This window comes from Amphiprion ocellaris, chromosome 15 (genome assembly GCF_022539595.1).
Source record: "Amphiprion ocellaris isolate individual 3 ecotype Okinawa chromosome 15, ASM2253959v1, whole genome shotgun sequence".
Lineage (NCBI taxonomy): Eukaryota > Metazoa > Chordata > Actinopteri > Pomacentridae > Amphiprion > Amphiprion ocellaris.
Genome location: NC_072780.1, coordinates 23915887 through 23929790, shown reverse-complemented (window position 1 = coordinate 23929790; position 13904 = coordinate 23915887). Strand labels below are relative to the sequence as shown.

Genomic DNA, 13904 nt, shown 5'->3' with positions numbered 1-13904 from the left:
TGGTGGTTCTTGATTGACTCGTGACCATTCTGACCAGTTGTCTCTCAGCAGCAGGTGATAGCTTCTGTTTTATTCTGATTTTGGCAGTGACATAACTGTACCATGCACTTAGTACTTAGAGACTGTTTTTTTGTTTGTTTTGATGTTTTTTTCACAGATGATTTTGCGATCTGTTGCTGCTTTGAAATGGCTCCAACTGATTTTTCTGACTTGTTCAAATCAACAATTTGCTTTTTCAGATCTGTACTCACCTCCTCAGATTTTCCCACTGCAGTGCTTGTGGCTGACTGTAATCAGTGTATCAAATACACCCTATTTAAATTGGCTCAGATGACCTGCAGAGGAGTCAGCAGCTGCACTTAATCAAAACCACTCACGAAGTTAAGCTTTTATTTTAAAGCAACTGTAAAAAATTAGCATCAACCTGGGTTAATTGAAAGAAGGGTCATCTTTGGCTAACAAAATGCAACTCAGAACTCACAGAGGACAACAACAATAAAAATAATAATAATATTAACAATAACAACAACAATAACAATAATAATCAATCAATCAATCAATCAATCAATCAATCAATCACCAACTTCTCTAACAGTTGGCTATTTCCCTAGGCACAACTTGTGACATGGCTGTCTGTGCAAAAGCAAAGTATCTGGTTTCATGGCAGTATATTATCGGAAATGGAAACCTATTTAAGCGCAATATATACCAGTCAATCAATTAATGCTGTCTGGTTAACCTCTGCTTAGATCAGGTGATGACAACTGAGCAAGTTCAAGGTTCTAGACTAGACTGGAAGTGTCAATGCCCTATCTTTCCCTTTAAAGAAAGCGGTTCAGATGTTCATTCAAATTTAACAACTCCTTCCTTTGGCAATGCTCCACTTCTCCACCAAGTTTCCTGAAATTTCACAAAAGTTGTTTAGACGGACAAAACAACTTTTTAAAAGCATACCTATTTGTAGACATAGGAGACAAATTTCCTTATTCTCAGCCAGTGTTTTCCCTCAGATTATTGTCATTAGCTGGGGATAAAGTTTGTCTGGAGGCAGGCTGGAGCTTAGAGGAAAACTTTAGTCATGACAGCAGTAATAGAAATGGCTGGCAGGGGGAGAGCCAAGAAAGCTCATTAACTGTAATGAACTGGAAATTTACTCTGATTATTTTTTCTAGCAGTTTTGCACAGATTACTCTGTGTGGCAGTGCATACTACTATACCACACTGTCTGAAATTAGAGATAACTGTAAATAGTTTTAATGCAAAAATCTTGCATAAAGCTTGATCCTTGAAGAGTTTAATGGTACATCATTGGCTAAACAGTAACAGTACTATCTAAATAATTTTGCTCCCACAAAACTGAGTCAGCCAACAAACAAGCTGTGTGCATACTTTAAGGCCAGTTATAAATTAAACTTCATTCTGTGACACCTACAGCTGAGAGGACTCCATCAAACTGTACTTAACTGACTTCATCAGTTTATAAGTACATGATAAACACAGCTAATGTATTATATCTACAGTCACTCTATAAGGCGATGAAAAAGTAATCACTGGGAACATGATTTTAAATAAATATATTTAAACAGTCATACAAGATCAGGCCTTTCAAACATTTCATTCCATTTGTAGAATTCATCAGTATGAGGCTGACATTTTTGCTTTGTAAATCTTCATTTGTAAAGATCTTCTCTGTTATGTAAATCAAAAACATTCTTTGTAGACATCCATCACAGTTCACAGAGCAACATGTTTGCTTAACTTGATCCAGGTGACACCTTGAAGCACTGTAGTTTTGTGTACAGGAATTAATAGTGACACTTGAGTCACTTACACTTTGCCAGATACGGTACTTCTGGCCATCTGGATAAACTGTTCAACAATCCAGCTCATGTTTCATGCCATGTTGAATTTTAATTCCCCATGTCCCCAGATCAGGGCAGAACACTTACTTCAGTTAATTCAGTGTTATTACAACTGATGGCCGAAGTGTACTTTCCCCTTTAACAGGAAGCCTGTTTATCTATCCCTGAAACAAAAAGAAGCAGATTCCATCAGAGCACAGCGTTTGACAAAATCAGTGGATCAATTAAACACAAGGATGTGTTCGTTCTGATTGTGTTAAAGTGCCTATTGTACGCAGTTATTGTTGATTTGATTTTCTCTGCTGCTCTATGTGGTTATTGCTGTCATGTAAAGATTCGTTAGTGTGATAGTCTGATACACCTGCCAACCCTCCCTGTTAGTCCTGACTGCAGTGTCAGTCCCGCAAAGTGTCAATCACTGTCAGCCTCTGCAATTCACAGTCCTGCAAACTTGTCTACCACCTCTCAGTCAGGACACTTTCTCTGTGCACTCTCTCAAGTTCTTCTGTGATCCGTCATCATATACTCACAATTAACCTCTCTTCTGCTGATGATCACAGACTAACACTTCTGTGGTGCTGCTTAACAAAACTCTCTTGCTTCACTTTACTAACCTCTCCCTTCTCTTGGGGGGTCATCTCTTGCTGGGGCCTATCGCACATGACCTCCCTGCTGACTGGCCTCTCATGAGGCTTCCTGTCGCGGTCCCATTCCTCACCTAGGACACTCCCAGCATCACTCAGGTCACCCAAGTGCTCCACCGAATCACATTTTTCCAGGTCGGAGGTGACGGTCTGTAAGCTGATGACTGACAAACTGTCTGAGCTGGCTTGCTCCGCCTCCAACCTCTCCCTCTGGCCCCAGCCGCTCTCTCTGTGCCTCTCCACCCACAGCCTGGTTTTCTCTCCACCGGCCCAGTCGCTCTGTATTCCACTGACTCCCACGTAGCTGCTGACTTGAATCCCAGTGGCGGCTCTGACCTCAGCTTCCGCACCTACAGGGGAACTCCGCCCCCCACAGATTGCAGTATGTCCCATGGTGGCCCTGTTTTGCCCCCTCTGTGCATGGATCTGTTCGCTTATCTGCTCCAAGTTTCGCAGGGCCACAGAATAACGTGTTTTAACCTTTGCCACCTGCCCCTCCAGCTGTACTACTTTAGCCTTATGTTCCTGAAAAACAGTTAACAGAAAGTTAGCATGGCTCACAGAGACACATTCAAATATTTTTAGACAGCAATGGAAAGTTTTTTTAAGTTGATAATTTCATTTTTCTTTAAATATGTCTTGTTTTAGGCAATTAAATTGTGTGAACACAACTTCTAATGCCATAAGACAACACCTTCATTGTACATTATTCTGTGCTAACGCGCAACTAAACTTACAGTACAAAGTGATATTTGAAACTGCGTGGACTGATTATGTGGCATTGAACAAGCATACTGATGGCAGTGTATAAAGATACTACTGTAAACTTGTTAACAAAAAGTTGTGTACACATCTAAATACACATCTAAATACACAGCTACCCATTTTTGGGTGTTCTGTTTGTGCCTACAAACAAACTAATTAACACTAAGGAAAGTCAGAGTTCTCTTAGAGTTAAACTATATCTGACTAGGCACTACAAAGTAGAGAAGTGCCCTCAAAGGTAGGACAGTAATTATAAGGTGATATTAAATAGATTTAGCTCTATATCATAAAAAAAAATAAAAATACAGTAACTTAAACCACGGCATTTCCAACTCTGCTGCAAAACAGTCATCACCCAAAGGTATTAGATTTGGTTCAAATTTCACTCCTCTGCAGGAGTCATGAATGCATGCCCTGTTGCTTTCCATTCTTTGAAAATAAATGTAGTTCATGTTTGTATGTCTTTTGGTTCAGACAGCTGGATTCTCCAGTAAAGAGTGAGACACAGCAGCACAGTGTTACCTCCCCTCCTGAACTCACTTAACTTTTAACTTTACTTAAAAAACATCATCAGAAACAGTCTGGTTTTAGGAAACAACAACTTATAAAAACTAGCTTTGTCAACTGATTGCATTAAACAAATTTCAATACAATGAATACACCCAACATACATCGATAAAAATCAGGAAGTAAAAAAAATGTGTTGCTGTCTATTTGTCAAAAAACGGATGAAAATTCATAAGCTATGTGAAAGTAGAATTTATAGCAGAGCTGCTGAATTGGATCACACTAGATTAGATGTTCCTAATAAAGTGTTCAGTGGATGTACATTAGCATATACTGACATTCAAGCTCACCAAATCTGTCACAAACAAATATCTGCATTCAATGCTTCATATTTAGTCCCGTCAACTTGGATCAAATTCGTATTTCAAAAAAGAAAATAACTCAGAGCAGCTGCAAAGCTGCAGGCCAAGTGGGACATTTTCAAACTTCACATGAAAGACACTCAAGGTTGAATGCTTTCACTTTGTGATGCCTCTCAGCCATCTGTATGTAAGGTAAATCACATCTATTCCAGTGGATGTGATTTTGCAGAGTGTTTAAACATTTCAGCTGAAACTAGCAACAGATAAAGAATATAAAAAGCTGCAGAATCTTTTGGAGTATCACAGAGCCTGTGTTGCTGCTCATTCTTGTTTTCGTAGGTTTCAAGTCTTAAATCATTTTGTAGTTTCCAGTATGAATGCACGCTGTCAGTGGTATATAATATAATAATGTTAAAAATTAATTGATGGTACATACCTCCAAAATATGATTAAATTGAGCCTTGAGTTCAAAGTAAGGTTTGGACTTGAGGATGACCTTCTTCAGGGCTTTCTGGAGGGTCTGGACTCGAGCCTCTGCATCCTGACAGAGCTGAGTAACTCGCTGATGCTCCCGCTCACTGCAAAGACGCTCCTCTTCCGCCTCATTCACCTGACCAGCACAGGCAATATGACTGTGAGCAGGCATGTTGCACAATCACATAAATCAGACTTTACTGCTCATTCTACAGGCCTTTTATGTCTCTAAATTTATGAGTTGGGAGAGGTCATTGAGCATTATAGATATATGTGGCTTTATATAATCGGCATAGCAAGGAAAACTAGCACTATGTTTGTAAATGATGTCACCATAGGAGAGGTAAATAGATAAGGAAAACATAGGGTCGTGGAGTGGCACATGAGACTTCACAAAATTCAGAAACTGTATATAATAGAGCAGCTCCAAATATATAGTAATTAGTAAATTGTTGACAGTTCCCCTCTTTGTACTAAGAGTGCACTGACAGAAAAATTATAATTTCTTAACTTTCCTGTTATTGCTAGAGACATCTACTGTCAACTATAACCTCTGATAAATTTCTGTTAGGTATCACAGCCACTACTGAGCCACTACTTTGTGTACAGTGTAAGATTAGCTTTTCTAAAAGAACACTGTGTGGCCAAATGCCAGTGTAAATCTTCTGTTGTCCAGTTAAATTGTGTATGCCCCTTTTACTGGTGCACGCTTGCTATCAGAACCTGAGATAAGTAGGTCAAAGAAATACTATAGAGTACAAGAAGTACAGAGCAGTGGAAGGACGCATTTAATCACTGGATAACAGGGGAATGAGGGACTCTGCCCTCACTGAAGAACTTGAGAACAAACAGAGTCTGGTACAAATAAACAGTTGGGTGACCCATTGCAAAGGTAGGGTTGAGCAGCCCATGGAACTGCAACTACAACACACAAATAAAGAATGATCATGTCTGGGTCAAGGGATGATGTTTCAGGAGCATACTAGCACAAGAGGGTGTCAGGCTTAATGTTTCAGCATTCGGGGTATTAAGAAAGAGTAAAATTGAATTTTCTACAAACAGATTCCACTGTTTGTATGAGGCAGAGATCGTGATCAGTCCATAATACAAATGGTTATTAAGCCACCTGCAGCAGTACCTCCGTTCCTCTAGAGCAAGTTTGGCTGCCAAGAGTTGCTGGTTTTTGATGTTGTAACTGTGTTCAACTGGAAAGAGTTGCCTTGAAAGGAAGACAAGAATGTGATTTCTAATTCTCTCCTGATCACCGAGACAACACATCGCAGAAGATGGAAGTGCCCAACTATACCACAAAGTCTATAGAAGGGTCAGTTGTAAAACTTTTCTTAACTCTAGAAACTCATGTTCCACTTCTGATGACCAGGTTAAAGGAATCACCAGGCGAATGGAAGGAAGTGAGACTGGTTTGTGGTTCCTGCAGTGCCTGATAGACATGAGAAATGTGGTCAGATAGATTTTCAGAAAAAAGTCCGGATATCAGTAAGGTACACAAACACAAACCAATTAAGGAAGCCTCGAGGGCACACTAGAGCCTGGAAGACTGCAGGGGCATCGGTAAGAAGGGCATATACAGAGTTCTCAAAATGTCCAAGTGGGATGTTGAATGTTGTCTTTCACTCATTCCTCTCACAAATCCACACTAGGTGGTAGGCACTGCAGAGATCCAGCTTGGTAAACACTTTCGTTCCCTGCAATGGCTCAAAAGATGAGCTGAATAGGGATGGAGGATATTTATTCTTTATTGTGATACTATTTATACATCTATAATCAATGCAGTGACAAAGAGTGCAAGAGTGGAGAAAGAGGAATGCCAAAGACTTGTTGATATTTTTTTCCAAACCCTGTTCTGGATGGGAGAGATTATACAAAGGGCTAGCAGGCAAAGTAGCACCGGGAAAGAGATCTATAGCAATTCAAATAGCCTGTGAGGAGGTAAAGAGAGAGCCAAATCATTTCTAAACACTTCATCTGAGTCACGGTAGTGGGCTGGAATGGAGGACAAATCTGGTGGTTCAGGGGAAGATGGAGCTGCAGCATTGTCTTGTGGATGTAAGGCAGACTACAAGCAGGTTGCATGACAAGAAGAGCTCCAGCTGGCTATTTTATTCATTGACCAATCAATGTAGAGGTTATGGAGGTTTAACCAGATGTGAGCTGAAGAAGGGAAGGTGAGTCTTTATACACCAGGAAAGACAGGGCCCAGTCTTCCTTAAAGGAATAGGAGAGTCCAGGGTGATGTGAGTGTTTGGATGCCCTATCTGCTCCCAGCACTTCTGCCAGCGGTTATCAATACTAATGGCAAGAGAGATCAAGGCATTAGGATTAGCCGATTGAGGCTGAGGGTGGAGAAGAGAAGGGAGCAGCAGAGCCTGAGGTAGGGTTTGGTGAAGGTGTTACACAAAATTAGGTAGAATGATCTGGAAAAGATTTGAGCGTTGAGCCAACGATTCGTGCAGCTGGAGGTTGATTCAAAATGGGGCTCAGGTGTGTGCAGTGATTGCCGCTAGGAACATCCCAATCATTATGCTTAGATCAGGTAGATCAAGGCAGTTTTTAACTGATGGTATCAAAGGTAAATCTGATCATTTATTTAAGTTGCTGTTGTAAATTTAAAATTTATGCAATTTCAAAAATATTCTTAATAAATACAGCATTATCATACAATAATGGACTAATTTGTGTTGCAAACTGAGTACATTAGACATTGTTCTGTAAAGATATTGCTTTTTTTAATCCACATGGATGATGCAAAATCTGCTGACATATATGCCACTGAGATTTAGTATCACTACCTCAGTTGAGTGAGCTTGATTAAACACTGGTTAATTAAACACATTAAACGGAGGCCATTTAGCATCACAGAAGGCTTTGTCATGTACCCCTTCACTAGCTAATCCCCCATAATACTGCCTGCCTTCTCTGGTAGCTACAGTATTAAACAGTAAGGCTCACTTGATGGTGCAGTTAAGTACTACAGTTAATCTACAATACTTAAAGTGTTTATTATCTAGGAAAATCACATTGGGAAATACTAAAAATTAAATGGCTTGGATCACATTGGGGGCAAAAAACTTGATCAGAACATCCCTAACTGCTACCAGTGAAAGTGGGACAGGAACGCCCAGACAGGGAGAGAGAATGGACAGGAAACACAGGGAAGGGTAAAAAGTAGTGAGACACTGCCAAAATTATGACACAAACTGAGTCAATTGCATAACATACTGCTGAACAGGGTCATGTTGTAGAGCTAATATATTATATAACATATTTTTATTGATCTGTAATATTACAAATGTCAGCATTATTTTCACAGACCTGCTTGGTAGTGCAATTATACAGTAACTATCCCACCAGTGTGATCTTTTCCTGTATCCATTGCTAACAAGTATCTGCACCAACTGTCTGTTTTTCTATTCATGTAAACTCATAGAAGAAATTCTCAGATGCTGGTCTCTGTTCAAAAGATCTGCCAGATTTCATTGATAATCCCCATAAAAACTGCATCAAACTTTAAGAGTCACTGAGAAGGCAGGGTGGGTACCTTGGCAGTGGCGTGGTTAAGCATCTCCTGCCAGGTTGGGTCCATGGTGTTCCTGTCAGCCAAGAGGCCTTGCTCTGCCACATACACCATCTCCCTGGCAGCGGTGTGCATAGACACAGCCCTCTCATACCTCAGGGCTGCCATTTGGGTCTCCTGTTGGGCCTGTGGATAACAGCAGTTGTAAAACATTCAATCAATCACAATATCTACTGTAACAATAAAAAGGATGCATCCATTTGAAAGACAAAGCAGGAGGAACCTTGTTCTTTCAGCATGAGATCTACTATCCCATGTGTACACTTTATTAACTTAAAGAAACTGTACAAGATGTCAAAATATAAGACAGCACATCTTTACCGTAGATTTATGTTGCTACAGTTTGAGACGCCTTCCAAATTGCTTTTTTTTTATATAGTTAAACTTTATTAAATATATTCTACTAATAATATTCTAATAGCTATAGCATAGCCAGGCCTACCTCCACAGCGCTCTGTCTGTGCAAGAGAATGGCCTGGCTACACTTCATTATCATTTTGCTGTGGATGGGGAGCAGAAGGGGAGGAGAAAGCCATGTGAACTGGCAGGTTTGTACACAGTCTACATCTGTTGGGTCAGACTAGAATGTAAACAAAAAAATAATAACTTTCCTGACTTTTGTATATTTTTCCAGGTTCTTATCAGTTGTACAAACACTAAAACTATATGATGAATGGGATTAATGGACTTCAAGGCAGCACAACTAAGGTCGCAAGTATGAGTAGTTAACAAAGGAGAAAGACTTGGAAATCCCACTGGTATATATTAAAAAATTTGATGAGACAGCAAATTTTTGTATGGGCAACACTTTCACCATTTAAATAAATAGATTACAGTTCCTCTTAGAGTGTGGTTTAAGAAATATAAATCACCACTACTTGAAAGACAGTCTAGATTGCAGAGATTGGTTACTTTTGACCCTGATGTCAAACCAAAAAGGATTCATGGGAGGTTTAGGCATTGACATTGAATGGGCATTATTACTTACTGTTCACTTACATCAATGAAAGAATCAGATAGCTTTCAGAAAATTGTGGACACACACGATTTCAAATTAAAAAGTAACAACTTAATTTTATCCACCTTTCACGTGATTTTTTGGCCTGTATTTGTTATTGAATAATGCATTGTTTCATCTTAACTCTCAATTTTGTTTACAGAGATTATTTTACATTTAATCTGTTTTTGCTGTGGAGGAAAAGACTGTCAACACATATTTTCTATGACAGTGACTGTTGACAAAATTAATACTTTTGAAGTATTAATACTTTTGAAGTATACATTCCCCAGCCATGCCAATGTATACAGGACACTCCCAGTTAATGTATGCTGAATTAGGCTAAACACCATTAATTCAACAAAAACTGTAATAGTTTCTGCTTGGCAGACCTAGGAAACTGTACTATTGCTGCAGTATATCTCTCACACTAATGCATATACCTTCACTGCAAACTCATGAGCAGCTACAACACGCACCTCTTTGGCAAGTCTGCGAGCCTCATAGTAAGGCCTTGCTTTATCAATGCAGGAACCAAGCTGGGAGCCCTGAGAATTGAGCTTCCTTGCAGATTCTGTGAGAATCCTTCTGTAGCTGGACCTGGCATCCTGAAGAGAGCACACAAATGACAAAACATTGCAGATTGCATACAGTGAGGCCTGCTGTGGCACTCTGGGCCAACTGAAATTGCAATTACAAGAGTGCAAGTGTTTAAACATTCTAACCAGGGATTTTTGGGGGCATAAGGGAGCTAGGTGGTTTCCTAAGATGCAAACAGATGGAAGGGGCGCCAAAGAAGAGGAAGAAATGTTTTAACAATTTTTAAATTTCTGACCTATTTTTTTTAAAGGTCTTTCGAATTAAACTCCTCACATTGTTAAGGAAAAAAAAGAAAGAAAAAAGCTAATCTTGCACTACATACCTGCTTCTGCCAATGTCAGGCTTCACATGAGAACATTATTGGATGCCAACACTCACCATAATAATAATAATAATAATAATAATAATAATAATAATAATAATAAACCTTTAGTGAAATCAAGATCATCTGAGGTCTGTGAATGTGTCTCAGTGATTCTAGTATAAAGATTCCTATATCTGGATATCCAGTCATGGGTGGATCAGTACTCCTGGATAGAACTACACCATGAAGACTAAAGAACACTCCAAGTAACTCTGTGAAAAGTTTATTAAAAAGGAGGGTGATGCAGAGTGTACTGTTTAAACACAGATCACACTGCATTGTGAGAGCTGGGCCATAACATGTGCAAACCACAAATCAGAAGCTTCTGTTAATTGCAGTAGGCAATGATGCAAGTGCAGCGCCCTTGTTTTTGGTTTTGTTACAGGCATTTTAAGGTGAATCATGTCTGTATACTTCTACTATCAGTTCAAAACATCTGTATTGTTTCATCCTGAGCCTTATTGCATTTCTGTGGATACTGCAGAAAATACTACAGGACAGGATAAAATAAAAATAAAATAATTTTTTAAAAACTGTTTTTACAGTGTATTGTGCAGAGTTTCTCAGCTGTGAATCATATGGATCATTTCACTAGTTTGAAAACAAACATTGGGTGCAAACTTCAAATTGTATAATTTAAAATTGAAATACACATTGGATCACAAAACATGTTGGGACATTTATCAGTGAAGGTCCAATTGCTGTTAACAGCTGCCCCTCAGTACAAAAATAAAAGGGACAGAGAGAGATATTGAGCCAAAGACACCCCTGCGCAGGTCATCAGGAAACTAGTTAGAATTATAGAAGGATATGAAGTGGGAACTGGGATTATTATGTTTCAATATAATATCCAGAATATGTTTTAAACTATGATATTACAGCTCCGCCTTCAATATTGTCAGACCTATGAAGCTGGCTGCGAAGCTGACAGACCTGGGAATACCAACATCCACCTCTAACTGGATCCTGGACTTCCTCATAGACAGACCACAGGTGGTGAGGATGTGAATGAAGGTCTCTGCTGAGCTCACAGTGAACACAGGAACCCCGCAGAGCTGCTGCCTCAGAAGAAAATTCTTCTCACTCTACATACATTGCTCTGCTTCCACCCAAGACAATAATATTACCATCAAGTATGCAGATGATATTCATCAGACGGGGGGTAAATCAATCATACAGGGACCTCACCCTAGCCTGCAGAGGGCTCCTTGAGAGCATCCTGTATCACAGTTTTCTATGGCAACACCACCATAGCTGAGAGGAAATCACTGCAAAGGGTCATTAAAATTACAAAATATGTGCAATTCCCTTCTCAGGGTATCTATTTTTTTTTTTAACCACTTTTTTATACATAGTGTGTTTTTTAAAATAATGTGTACTTTTATATGTATATATATATATATATATATATATATATATATATATATATATATATATATATATATATATGTAAAAAATTGCTGCTGCTCTTACCTTATTCTTTACATTTTCATTTTTTTGTCCTAGATATAAAGCAAACGCCTGTACGTTTGTACCTGCATTGCAATTTACTTGAGCAAACGTCCATAAAACTGTATTCTGTTCTACTGTACTCTACACCAGGAGCTGAATGAAAGCAAATGATTGCCGTCAAATGAGTAATCGGCCACTAGTGGATGTCTGGCCTCTGGCACCAGGATGCTCAGAAAGCTGACTGTGACCGACACAGATGACTGCTCACATCCAGCTGCAGCTCCAGCTTGTTGATCTCGTCGCTGGCCTGGTTAAGGTGCTCCAGTTCCTCCTGGAAACACAGGGGAACAGTTACATGTGTAGTGCACAACACGAACAGACAGGCTTGAAGGCTGGTGGAAATAACGCATCTATAAATAGGGCTATGTTTGGCTTCATGCTGCCTTTTCCAGGTACCAGTCTGCGCCAGCGCCAAGCTAATTCTCGTGATTCATGGCTTCGCTTGTGACGCGTATGCTAATATAAAAATGTGTGTTTTGTTAAAAAAAAAAAAAAATCATGCAGACTATAACTATTTTCATTGCTCACGATCTTTTTACAACATGCCTGAATTCTTGGGTCTAGTTCCTCCTCGTATTTGCCGGCTTCTTCCTGCAGAGTTTGAACCTGCTTCACAGCCTCTCCATCCCGCTGCGTTTTCTCCTCCTCCGCGGCGTCTTCTCCCGCTGCACTACTCTTCATCTTCCCGGTGCTTCCCTCATGGTCCTGCGCCTCTTCTCCCGGGGTCTCCTCCCGCAGACCGGGTTGGTTGGTGTACCCCGCTGCCCTCTGAACGTCACGCGAGATCCCCGGCTGCATTTGCGGCCTGTCGTTGTTTTATTGTGGCTGGCTGCTGGGACCGGAGAGGAGCAGCGGAGACAGACCGCAGTCGGCAGCACAGAGTCCGGATTACTCTACGTCGCCTGACTGCTGCAGTCATTTAGGCTGCACCTAACACTGGGACTAACCAATATACTCCTCCTATTGTTTTCATTTTCTTGCAACCCCCGTCGTTTATTTCACTTTATCTTATGACATTTAATGGACGTCGTTCAAACCTTTCCAACAATGAGTGTAGTTTGTAGTCTGGGTCGGTTAGTGTGGCCGTAGCTGGATGGAGCTGGATTGAGTTTTTAATGCATAATATCGAACACATAAATGCGTGTGTGCGCGCAGTAATATTTGATGTATGTGCAAGCTTTGTGTAGCCTATATAATTTGATATTTATAGACCTTTCAATTTTTGACGGTGTATGGTGTTTAAGCACTCCTTGTTGGGGAAAGAAAAAAAGTAACACGTAAAAAATAAAATAATCTAACATGCTATGTAACAAAAACAAAAGAAAAATAATTTATAGCACTATGGATATTTTGTCAGCAGATCTCCTTCGAACAAACATACTGTAGAAGTTAGCCTAAACTCTAGCAAAGACAAAAGAAAAAGAAATTAAAAATCCTCTCGTTTTTAGGCAGGGCAGTTTCACTATCTCATTTGACATGCAAATTCATTTAAAACATAGATTCAAAGATTAGATAGATTCATAGTTCAAGTGCACCTCAAAAAAAAAAATCTTAACATCGTAAACAACTGTAATACTTTCCTCCATCAGTTATGCAAGTGAAAATCTCATATTCAAGACCCTTCCATGTAAAGTGAAATATTTCATGCCTTTTTTGTTTTAATTTAGCTGGTTATGACTTACAGCTGATGAAAGTCTGAACTCCAGTATCTCAGAATATTGGATTATTTAATTTCAAGTTCAAATAAATTACTATTCAAACAGCATATGTGGACCTCTGGGTTAGTTCAGTACACACAGCCACAGTCATGGGGAAAACTGCCGTTTTGAAAGTTGTCCAGAAGGCAGCCATGGACACCTTCCACAAGGAGGCACAGAAGGCCATTGCTGAAAAAGCTGGTGGTTGGCAGAGTGCTGTATCAAAGCATATTAATAGGAAGTTGACCGAAAGACAAAAGTGTGATAGGCAAAGAAGAAGAGCAACAGGGATGACCACAGCCTTGAGAGGATTGTCAAGAAAAGATTTCCAAGAATTTAGGAGAACTTTACAAGCAGTGAACTAGCTGCTGTCAGTGCATCTAGTTCCGCCATAAACAGACGTCTTCAGGAAAGGAGCTGCAACCGTCACATTCCTAATACAGTCACTAAGGCAAGTTTTCATACACTTGTAAACACCATGTAACACTCCCCTCCAAAAGTAACGGAACAGTGAGGCCAGTTCCT

At 39.8% G+C, this 13904-nt stretch overlaps 1 protein-coding gene across 1 annotated transcript; it reads right to left on the bottom strand.

The window, feature by feature from the left end:
• Window positions 1-376: 376 nt before the first annotated feature.
• Window positions 377-13832, bottom strand: sh3bp5lb (SH3-binding domain protein 5-like, b). Its single transcript, XM_023291826.3, has 6 exons — window positions 12229-13832; window positions 11891-11953; window positions 9686-9814; window positions 8174-8335; window positions 4577-4750; window positions 377-3031 (listed from the first exon to the last, which is right to left on the bottom strand). The coding sequence occupies exons 1-6, from the start codon at window positions 12478-12480 to the stop codon at window positions 2417-2419; spliced, it is 1395 nt and encodes a 464-aa protein (XP_023147594.1). The 5' UTR covers window positions 12481-13832; the 3' UTR covers window positions 377-2416.
• Window positions 13833-13904: the final 72 nt, after the last annotated feature.

What these genes read in the sequence shown, in the direction of transcription:
- sh3bp5lb (XM_023291826.3), bottom strand. Translation starts at nt 12,480, where the DNA reads ATGCAGCCGGGGATCTCGCGTGACGTTCAGAGGGCAGCGGGGTACACC. An exon ending in AGCTGGAGCTGCAGCTGGAT is followed by an intron (nt 9,815 to 11,890) that starts GTGAGCAGTCAT and finishes TGCTCTCTTCAG; the next exon opens with GATGCCAGGTCCAGCTACAG. An exon ending in TTAACCACGCCACTGCCAAG is followed by an intron (nt 4,751 to 8,173) that starts GTACCCACCCTG and finishes TGTGCTGGTCAG; the next exon opens with GTGAATGAGGCGGAAGAGGA.